Here is an 11,547-nt window from a genome sequence, read left to right as displayed (position 1 = left end):
GGGCTGTGAAAGAATACAGACGAACGCACCGGAAAAGACCAGAATGGCTGAGTTCTGGGGAAAAGGAATTGAACTGGGACTGAAAGGCAAGCAGTTGACGGAGTTCGTCGAGTCCCAGACACGACTGCTGGCGCAGCGTGAAGAAAGACAAGCGCAGCGTGAAGAAAGACAAGCGCAGCGTGAAGAAAAAGAAAGAGAAAGAGAAGCACAGCGTGAAGAAAGGCAAATTGAGCTGAAACGCTTAGAGCTCCAAATAAAAATGGAGAGGAAGCGCTTAGAGCTTCAGACAGAAATGATGCGTGTTCAAAATGAGCACGAGGCACCACGCCTAAGAGATAACCAGCAGCAAATGCTACACAGGGCATCGAAACTTCCAGCATCCACTGACGGGAAGGACCAGATCGATACTCCAGACTTCACCGGAAAAGTTGAGGCCGTCTGCCTGAAGAAGCCCTTGTACGATCTACTAATTGGGAATATTGGGGGTGCGAGACGTCCTGATGACCCTGATTTCGAATGGAGAATGGGCTCAGCTCAGCCTGCTGCTGAGGAGGAAGACCCACTGCCATTCGCGAATGAAGATATCAGCGAACTGTTACGAGATGACAGAGCAACTGTGCATCGCCGCGACCAGCCGCAGGTTGTAAGCGCTGTGACGACCAGAGCCCAGGCGAAGAAGGACACAACAACTACGCCACTCAGGGTCACCAACAGTTCTGCAACTGCTGTCGTGGACAGGGATCGGCTGATTCAGCTACAGGAAGCTGATTCGACCTTAACAAAGTACAGGAGTCGTCCTGTCAAGGAGATGACTAAGGGCGAAGGCACTGTGCAATTTGAAGTGAAGGCCAAGATCCTGTACAGAGTGTTCCAGCACCCGAGAGTCAACGGTGGGAAGCCATTACGTCAAGTTCTGGTGCCTCAACCACTTAGGCGCCAGGTGATGGAGGTGGCCCACGACTCTATTATGGGAGGTCACCTGGGGGTCAAGAAGACATCGGACAGAATCCAGGCTGCGTTCTACTGGCCAGGACTGCATGCAGAGGTGACTCGATTCTGCCGATCGTGCGATATTTGCCAGAAAACCATACCTCGAGGAAGGGCCCCGAGAGTGCCGTTGCAGAAGATGCCTTTGATCGACCGACCTTTCAAGAGGGTGGCCATTGACCTCATCGGCGAGATCAAACCGCCAAGTGAAGCGGGTCATCGTTGGGTACTGACCCTGGTAGACTATGCAACCAGGTACCCAGAAGCCGTGCCTCTGAAGAAAATTGACACCGAGACGGTTGCCGAGGCACTTGTGGACATTTTCAGCAGAATTGGGGTTCCTGAAGAGATCCTCACAGACCTGGGGACACAGTTTGTCTCTGAATGCATGGAAGAGGTCAACAGGCTGCTGAGCATTCGTCACTTGACTACGACACCCTATCACCCGATGTGCAATGGGCTGGTCGAAAAATTCAATGCGACGCTGAAGTCCACGCTAAAGAAACTATGCAGTGAGCAGCCAAGGCAGTGGCATCGCTACATCAATGCCTTGCTGTTTGCATACAGGGAGGTGCCACAAGAGTCCACTGGATTCTCCCCGTTCGAGCTGATGTACGGGCGGACCGTGAGAGGCCCGATGCAGATACTAAAGGAATTGTGGACGAAAGATGTGGACACACCTGAAGTGAAGAACAGTTACCAGTACGTGTTTGAGTTGCGAGAGAAACTGGAGGAGACTCTCGAGATTGCTCGAGAAAAATTGAGAAAGTCTCAGGATAGTGGAAAGCACTACTACGACCGCAAAGCCGTAAACAGGAAGTTTACACCAGGTAACAAAGTGCTGATACTGCTTCCCACTAATCACAACAAACTACTGATGCAGTGGAAAGGCCCATACGAGGTTGAGGCCGTGGTAGAGATCAACGACTACAAGGTGAATGTCGGCAAGAAGTCCAAGATCTACCACGCTAACCTCCTGAAACTGTATGTGGAGAGACCTCCGGAAGCAGTACAGGTCGCAGCAATGGTGGAAGAACCAGCCGAACTAGACGAGTTCGACGGTGAGGAACTACTGGAGTTGGGAGACCTCCACAAGAAAGAGGGAGTGGATGACGTCAAGCTAGGACCTGACCTGACAGAAGATCAGCAGAAGGAGCTGCATGATTTTATGGGCGACTTCACCCATAGGTTCTCTGATGTTCCAGGCTCTACGTCCTTGGTCGAACATGAAGTCCACCTCACATCTGACGTTCCTGTTCGCTCAAAACCATACCCTATCCCGTTTCAGGCTCGGGAATCCTTGAAGAAGTACATCGACAACATGTTGAAGATGGGGGTCATCCGTGAGTCATCATCCCCTTACTCATCTCCCGTTGTTGTTGTCAAGAAGAAAGACGGTACAAACAGGGTATGCATTGACTTCAGGAAGGTGAATAAGATCACCGTGTTTGATCCTGAACCAATGCCGACGGCGGCTGATCTGTTCCGACGGTTGACTGGCAGTAAGATCTTCTCAAAGATCGATCTCAGCAAGGGATATTGGCAGATTCCTGTGCGCGAAGAGGACATACCAAAGACCGCCTTTGCAACTCCAGACGGAACGTATGAGTGCCTGCGGATGCCTTTTGGCATGGTGAACAGTGGTGCTACCATGAAGAGGGGAATGCGAAAAATGCTCAAAGGAATGAAGAATGTTGTGTACTACTGGGATGATCTGCTAGTCCACACGGAGGCCTTTGTGGAGCATCTGGAGACTTTGAGGGAACTGTTTTCCCGCCTGACAAAAGCTAATCTGACCGTGAGACCCAGCAAGTGCATTTTGGGGACCGACAACGTTGACTTCATAGGTCATTCACTGAAGGAAGGTCAAAAGGGGCTTTTGTTGGAAAACGTCACCAAGATCCTCAATGCGCCACGTCCTGAAACCAAGAAGCAGGTGCGATCCTTCCTTGGATTGGCTGGGTACTACAGAGAGTTCATTCCAAACTTCGCCGCCATAACGGCGCCTTTGTCGGACATGACCCGAAAAGGATGCCCCAACCGAATACTCTGGGGACCAGCTCAGGAGAAGGCATACCAGACCGTGCGCGACCTAATGTCACGAGACCCGGTGCTACGCCTTCCTGATACCGCCAAAGAGTTCATCTTGCGTACATACGCATCGGACGAAGGGATCGGCGCTATGCTGATGCAAGAACATGGAGGTAAACCGTTTCCGGTCAGCTATGCCAGCAAGAAGCTGTCAGGAGCCGAGAAGAACTACTCGACCATGGAGAAAGAGTGTTTAGCCATCGTGTGGGGAATCAAGAAATTTGAACTCTACCTCCAAGGGGTGAAATTCGTGCTTCAGACTGATCATAAACCCCTCACCTACCTGAACTCTGCGAAGTTTGTGAATAATCGTATCATGAGGTGGGTGATGTACTTGCAGAACTTTGATATGCGAGTGGAATCGATCAAGGGTTCAGACAATGTTGGAGCAGATTTTCTCAGCCGAGTATGTGAGTAAAACTGTGTTCATTCTCCAACAGACTAATGTACATACCTGGATTTCAATCTGTTATGTATACATAATATGTGTACAGGTAGCGTTTCAATGATTGAAAGAAATTAGGTAAATTTCTTCTGGTGTTGGGGGTAATGTTAGGAAACGCTACCGTTGCTGAGCTTTGGTTCAGTTTTGTGTGTTGCATGTAGTTGACTTATTTGTACTTGGTGGGAAAGTACCGATATTATATTTTGTAAACACAATATTTATGCTTGGACGAGAATGCAGGTGAACTTTCTAGTCCTGTCAAAACAAGTTGTTTACCAGCTGTTTTTAGTCGTGAGTTCGTGGCGTTCGTTCGGATTAAGTGCGTCGGCGCTTTTAATGTACGTCATAGAGAATGTCGCTAGTTTAGTCCATGCACGGCTCGTAAAATGTAGTTGTATCATGTTCGGTCTGGAATATGCTCGATGATTGAGTATTTACTATATATGCCAGCGCGATTTGAATGTTAAAAAAGCTTCTATTTGAGTTCTGCTACGTTGTGCAGTTGTATGTATTGAATGCTAAATAAATCCTCGAACTCAATTTGACGAGTTGTTTTCTGCTGCTGCGAAGACGGGCGACGTAGAATAAAAGAACACAACTATACGACGTTTGAGAACTTGTGGCAATCTCAAGTGTCGTGTAACAATCACATTCTCTGACGTCGTGGATCTGCCACGTGTCGAACAGAGGCGTGGTGTAGGAGTAGTGGGCCTCTTCTTGCAGTGTGTAAATGTTCCTCACCAGCTCAAAGAAAGCTTCGTATACGGATCCCCGCATGTGATTGTGCCACATGAACTGAGCCAGGTACCCTTCGAACTGCGAGAGGACCGTCCCGCTCATGGCCTTGAACTTTTTTTTTCGCGTGGTTCCACGCCCCCTCGATTTGGTTTGTGTGCACGACTTTTATTTGTCCTGTCTCTACGTGTTCGTAGGTCTGTCGGAACGTATGCTTGTGAAGGACATTAAAATGTGAATAACCTTCGTCATTTAACCTGTTGTAACTGGCCCAACCATCGGTGTAGATGGTCGAGCCAGTCACAACATGCCGTTTGATGACCTTCAGGAGAGTGTCAGCGGTTCTGTCCTCCACGGGGTAGAGAATTATCCGGTTCGTGGCTCTCTCAACCAAGCCCAGGACCCAGACAGTCATGCCTAGGGGTCTGCCTCTGTGGTGTTTTATGCGCCTTCCGAAGGAGCTTTCGTCGATTTCAATTTCCCCTTCAAATCTCATTCCAGGAAGAGTTCTAGCCACGTACTCTTTGAAGAGCTCTCTTATGACGGAACCCCAGTCTACCACTGTGCTCTGGTAGGCCATACCACTTCTTTGGGCACACTGGTAGAGTGACAGCCCTTCAAGGTAGCTTTTGGCAAATTCCAGGATGTCTTGAAGACAGAGATGGGATCCGCTGAAAAAGAAAACAATCGGAGACTTTTCTCGTGGCCTTTTGTGCATCTGAAAACTACCCCATCAATGGCCGAGGTTCTTTTTTGGACGTTACAGACTGTGTGGCATCTGTCGCACTCGACATGGCATCTGAGAAGGCTATTGTCCTGGAGCCACATGACGATTCCTTCATTGGACGACTCCATCAACCTGTAAAAATTGAATGGATTTGACCAGTCCTTTGGGCGGCACGTAAGAATTTCGTCTGGTGGTATTGATTGTCTGAAGGAGCCTCTGTACCCTTTGGGGCGACCAGCGTTTCGTTTCGCCATGTCTTCAGTACGAGTGAAAGTGTGTCAAACTTTGGGTTTTATACCAGTGGTCGTTTTTTTCTGAGGGTGTAAAATACGAGTGAGTTCATGTCTGTTAAACAAAGTAAAGCATGCATCCAACACACACACGGACACACACAACCATGAGAAGGAAAACCGGTACCGTACATTTGTCATTTTTATTGCATTAAATTCAGTGATACAAGTAAAAGGCTCGTACAGCATCTTTCACATTATTTTTGTTGTTGGACACGGTGCCTATTTCAGTTAAGCCAACAAATAGTCATAGTCAAGTGAACGATAGTCCATTTTCACGTAAGCGTTCCTCTGACCGCAGGCATCTTGTCAGTTCAGCAGTGGCGGTGTGGCGAACTTGTGTTTCACGACCCTGGTCAGTCCGGCCTGACAACGTGCACTGAAAAAAAACCGCCTTGATAAGACACACACACTGACCGAGAGATAAGACATAGTATTATTTGACGTTCTTTCCGTCTTCAGTTTCCAGCTAAAATCATATGCACGTATTAAGTTTCCGCCAAGAATTTATTTCATTGTTACCATTCTCATTACATTTGTGCTGGTGTACATGAAAACGGGGTTATAAAATCACCCCTTCTCTCTTTTTACTTTGCACCCCCCCTTTTTTTTCCACGCCCCTTGCTCTCATTATATTATCCCCAAAAGCAAACCCTTTTGAGTGGAAATTTAGGTTTGTCAAAAAAATCAACATTTTTAAAAAGTAACTTGAGAAGTATGTTAAGGGCACTATATGTATAGGTTACAACACGAGTGGTTTTTTATATGGCTTGTATTTCAGTCAAGACCCAGCGGATGAATATCATCGGGAGACACGAGCCTCTGGCGAGTGGCTCTCGATTGATATTCCCGCTGGGTCTTGACTGAAATACAAGCCATATAAAAACCACGAGTGTTGTAATCTGTATATCCCATTCTACCATCAAACACAAAGTGTAGACTACTAGCGGCACTGTTGCGATCTGTGCAGGGTAAAACTGTGTTGCCAGCGAGACTTAGCCCTTTTGCAACCTTAAACTAAGTGACCGTCGCTGAAAAAATAAAACGAATGAGTGCATCGATAAGTACGCGGTAACACTACTTTCAGACCATTTAAAAGCTTTAAGTAAAGGTTCATAAGTTGCAAGAAAGTAATGAAGTCGAATAGAAATTAATTTAGTTGAAGCGCACAATTCTTTTGTTTTGCGTTTCAGGTCGGCAGAACGGGCGAAACGGGTTTGGGACCCATTTGGCTTACTCGATTCAGAATCGATTCCACGTTGTTTTTCTCGAACGTGTGTAATTAGGCTTATTGACAGAGAAGCAAATTTTAGGGAACAAATATGTAGGTTTAGATTTAACCATTTGCTCCCTATTTGAAATGTATGTACGTGATCAACTGTTTTGCGAGTGTGTTTGCACGGATGAACTTAAACTGGTATGGGTGTGAGGAAAACGCGACCGACACGTCTGTCACCGCCGATTGATTGCATTTTGAAGGAATATGACTGGATTACGGAAAAATACACACAATCATGTTAAGTTCTTGGATACCTTCATCGCCAATGTGGACTTACTGCAGAGCCAGGCAAAAGAGTAGACTTGCTCGCAAAACACGTGAAACAGCCGATGTTTGATAGCTGAAGGCGCACACCAAAACACACTAGCTACCGACAGATTCTCAAAAGTCGTCTGCTAACGATGCAAGGGAGGGCGCTCGTGTTTTTGTTTTGGTTCGCTAGCATCTGGTTATCTTGTTCGTTTTTTTCGACCTGCATTGCTTTCATAATGAAAGAAACGTTTGCTTATTGCATTTCATACATCAGATCAGTTCTGAGATTCATTTTTGCGTGCAACTGATATGGTTTTCTGAGCCGTGCAATACGATTTTGGAACTTCATACAAATGTGTCACATTATTCGGCGCGAGGTCAAAGGTCGGGAGGAAAGTAGTTCTTTGCCCAAATCGGAATCTGCACTATCATATATTTTTTGGAGTCCATGATGTATTTATTGAGCTATAAAAATACAACATATATACCCATACTGAAGTAAAAGAGACAAAGAAGGGAGGTCATGGGATATCTATAAATATATATATATATATATATATATATATATATATATATATACTCCAGATATGGGGCGTCACCACTAAAAAGTATATGGACGGAAAGAAGCAGACGGGGCTATATCTGGAGTATATATAGAGTGGTGTTGAACTTGGTTTTTCCGTTACTATATTTACAGGACCTATTCCGGTTCCCGTAGTAGGAATCCATAACCGGTACGGTGTTTGTAGTTTTGAACCATTTGAAGATTGAACCGACGGGGTTATATCGGGAGATAAATATTGCCTTACATGTGCCTATGCCCCTGTAACCTTTTTATGTATTTTAGATCTGCCATTATACGATTTGTAAAACGACGGAAGGACATGAGTTATGGTCTAAAAGTGGTGATTTGGGGTATTAATTTTAGGAAGGAAATCGTGCCAGAGATGTTGTTTGGTCAGTAGGGAGGTTGGGAAATAGTTTTTTCAAAGGTAGAAGGACATTTCGAGTAGGCATTGAAAATGAACGAAAGGCAATTCTGGGACGATACCAAGGATTGTTGTGAATGATGCAGACAAAGCGTGTGTTTTTTTTTTTTAATAAATCAGTGCAGAATTTAATCTTGAGTGAAGCGGTATGTTTTTGAAGAACTCTTCAAAACAATCTTCGTTCTGTTGAATAGGAGGGTGTGTGTGTGTGTGGGGGAGGGGGGCATAATGGCGTGTGCCCGATTTCAACAGAAAAACTAGGAAGATCTATCGTAGATCTGAAAATAAATAATTCAGTGATGAACAAAGATTAATTTGTTTGTGCGTGTGTGTGTGTGTGTGTATGTGTGTGGGTGTGTGTGTGTGTGTGTGTGTGTGTGTGCGCACGCGCGATACCCGTGATGAGGCGACCATTGTGTAGTGGCTATGTTCCCCAGGCTCCAACAGAAGCAGGCTGAAATCGAATTCTGTGAATGTGATGCTTTCTCAGAAATATCCAAAAATGCATACACAACAGTTCCCTTCTTTTGATTGATGTTTGGTCTGTTTTGTTTCGCAACATGGGACACTGTTCAAAAGACAGTGCAGGAGTATTTTCAAACACCTTGAGGAGACAGGACATTGTTTCTGTTTCACAGTGGCCAGGTCAGTCACGATGTGTGGTCAGTGTTAAAAAGCGACCCTGTTAGATTCACTCGAAGGGTACTAACACTGCATGCATTGTGAAACCGCGACTAATGGTACTGTTCGTGTTGTTTCTGTAAAGCATGGTAAGTTTTGTGCATACATAAGAATCACCCGTTTTTTTGTGTGTCTCCTATGTGAACGGGGCATGCTGTTATGATTACTGTTTCAGGTGTCAGTGCGGACATTGCTGCCGGATGCCAACTTCTGTTGAGTGTGTGTGTTGCCACGACGTCAGACAAATCAAACAGAAGGTAGAAGGCCTGGAAGAGCAGGTAGGCTGCATCACAGCACATCCTGGCTTTCGTACCGTGTGCCTGGACATCTACTGCCTGGAGACCGCATACTATGCGTACAAGCAGGACTACGGGCGTCTAAACTTCGATCTGCATGAGTATGTAACACAACACAAATCAGAAGATTATCATTCGGATATATTTGCATATTCTTACACTGACAAGAGAGTGAAATACCCTGTAGTACATTGTATTACACAAATAAACAGATCGGATACGTAAACTAGACACAAATACATCGAATCTAATTAAATCTTCATTATAAACATTAACAGTGGAAAATAACAGCAACTGGGAAACAATAGCATTTGTGTGAAATAAATACAAAACCTATTGTAAGACTGAACACCCACCCACAAACTTTTCAAGATACAATTTAATTGATGTGGGATTCTTCAGTATGTACACTTCTTACTTGCCGGTGTAGCACGATATTAATCCTACGAGATTTTTACTCCGGAGTAAAAAATTCGTACGAATATGTTACTCTACTCATACGTGAGAAAGTTACTCCCCACGACAGGTGTACTCCGATTAAAAAAAATGACGAACAAAATTGTAACTCCCCTGACAAATAATTAACTAATACATTAATCCACCCTATCCACATAATTATCAGTATGATTAGAGCTTGTTCATTTTTCTTAAGTTTTGACATCGGAAATGTACCTCATTGCTTAGAATGGGTGTGTAGCTGATGATCGTTGGTGAAAGCCTACAGTAATAGAACTTGGCGGACATTGGTCATAGTTCGATAACTGCCTGCATACAGTATACCTACATAACAGATTCCAACACAAATTTCTAAAGTGAACATGTCATATCTTTATATTTATGGATGAAGAAAAGGAGGTTTCCGCCTGACATTTATCGAAACAAGAAGGGCAAAGCCCATACGACTCACATGCTTTACACATTTTTCCTACCAAAATACATGTGACCTTGACCCAAGGTCAAGGTCATCCAAGGTCATGCAACACAAAGCTGTTAATTCAAGACATAGGAAGTACAATGGTGCTTATTGGCTCTTTCTACCATGAGATATGGTCACTTTTTGTGGTTCACTACCTTATTTTGGTCACATTTCATAAGGGTCAAAGTGACCTTGACCTTGATCATATGTGACCAAATGTGTCTCATGATGAAAGCATAACATGTGCCCCACATAATTTTTAAGTTTGAAACAGTTATCTTCCATAGTTCAGGGTCAAGGTCACTTCAAAATATGTATATAATCCAACTTTGAAGAGCTCCTGTGACCTTGACCTTAAAGCAAGGTAAACCAAACTGGTATCAAAAGATGGTGCTTATTGTGCCCTATATAACATATATAGGTGAGGTATTGAATCTCAAAAACTTCAGAGAAAATGGGAAAAATTTGAAAAATAGCTGTTTTTAGGCAACATTTATGGCCCCTGCGACCTTGACCTTGAAGCAAGGTCAAGATGCTATGTATGTTTTTGGGGGCCTTGTCATCATACACCATCTTGCCAAATTTGGTACTGATAGACTGAATAGTGTCCAAGAAATATCCAACGTTAAAGTTTTCCGGACGGACGGACGGACGGACGGACGACTCGGGTGAGTACATAGACTCACTTTTGCTTCGCATGTGAGTCAAAAAAGGAAGACATCTTCTGGAAGGTTTTAGATGCAAAGTTTCATGAAGATCTCAGCAATCATTTTCAAGGAATCGCTCCACACGCTTTCTATACGATTTTCGTATGAAATTGTAATCTATTTTCTTGCTACGGGTTATTGATATATAGATTTTAAATATTTGCCTATATTATATTTGTGACAAAAATGCAGTGTGTTCAATGTTATTCTGGGATTGCTTTACACCACTTGTTTCTTTCTTGCTTTCGCAGGAAATACAGATATGTCGCCTACAGGCAGCTGGTGCGATGGTGTTGGGGTTTTCTAGGCAAAAGCATCAGGGTGCCTCTACCAGCTTGTGCCGTGAAAACGATCAGGGACACTTTCCCAGACGGAGGAAGAGTGGGGTTCAAACTCCCCCAGCTGGAGGGAATCGTGTGACCCTGTGTTGAACAGCTTCCTGCATGGTGGGACGATGGTACTGGGATGCCAGGTGGTCTGGTACATGGTCCACATGATCCCACAAACTTAGTTCCAGGTTCCTGGGGCTGTTGGTGTACTCCCGCATCAGATACTCTGTGAGCCGGTCAGCATAGCCTGTGCCCCGCAAATAGAAATACAAATTAAATCGATGAATTTGACTCAAGAAATAACTGTTTGTGGTGATATGCATCGGTATGAATGTATAACGGGTACATTAAATATACCCCCCCCCCTCTTGTGTTACAACGTTCACTACCTTTCTTGGTTAAATGAACTGCTTGAAGTTAAACTTTTCGAAATTTACCCTCACTATTATATATTTTTCTAATTTCTAAGATTTGATTTTGTTACATATCTTTTTTAGGACATAGAGTGGGAGTTCCACTAAACTCAGGTCTGTCAAAACTTTTGCATCAGATAGTGAATTTATGACTCAGAAACATACTCATAAGGGAGAGATCATTGAAACTGAAAGCAGAGGTTATTTGTGGAATTCCCCAAGTCTTCGTGCATGCGAGTGTCCGACAAACAAAACTGTAGCACGTTCAACCATCTTGACAGAAGGAACAAATACCCACGCTTCCAAAGTAGGTTAGAACTGTTGCAGAGTAGTACAGGAAGGTTTTTCACACTATAACTACCACTCTCATGAAGTTTTTCACTTCAATTGAAAGCCCATGATAGTGGTAC

General features: G+C 44.3%; 1 protein-coding gene across 1 annotated transcript in view; it reads left to right on the top strand.

The window, feature by feature from the left end:
* The window catches only part of LOC138955449 (uncharacterized), a 17,467-nt gene extending 6,452 nt beyond the window's left edge, over positions 1–11,015 (top strand). Inside the window, exons 2-3 of the mRNA XM_070327055.1 lie at positions 8,652–8,873; positions 10,647–11,015. Coding sequence (XP_070183156.1) covers positions 8,677–8,873; positions 10,647–10,815 — 366 coding nt within the window. The 5' untranslated portion in view covers positions 8,652–8,676 and the 3' untranslated portion in view covers positions 10,816–11,015. The remainder of the gene's footprint in view (positions 1–8,651; positions 8,874–10,646) is intronic.
* Positions 11,016–11,547: the final 532 nt, after the last annotated feature.

This window comes from Littorina saxatilis, unplaced genomic scaffold (assembly GCF_037325665.1).
Source record: "Littorina saxatilis isolate snail1 unplaced genomic scaffold, US_GU_Lsax_2.0 scaffold_889, whole genome shotgun sequence".
Classification (NCBI taxonomy): Eukaryota; Metazoa; Mollusca; class Gastropoda; order Littorinimorpha; family Littorinidae; genus Littorina; species Littorina saxatilis.
Note: the sequence above shows the minus strand (reverse complement) of the source record. Positions and strands in the feature narration are given on the sequence as shown.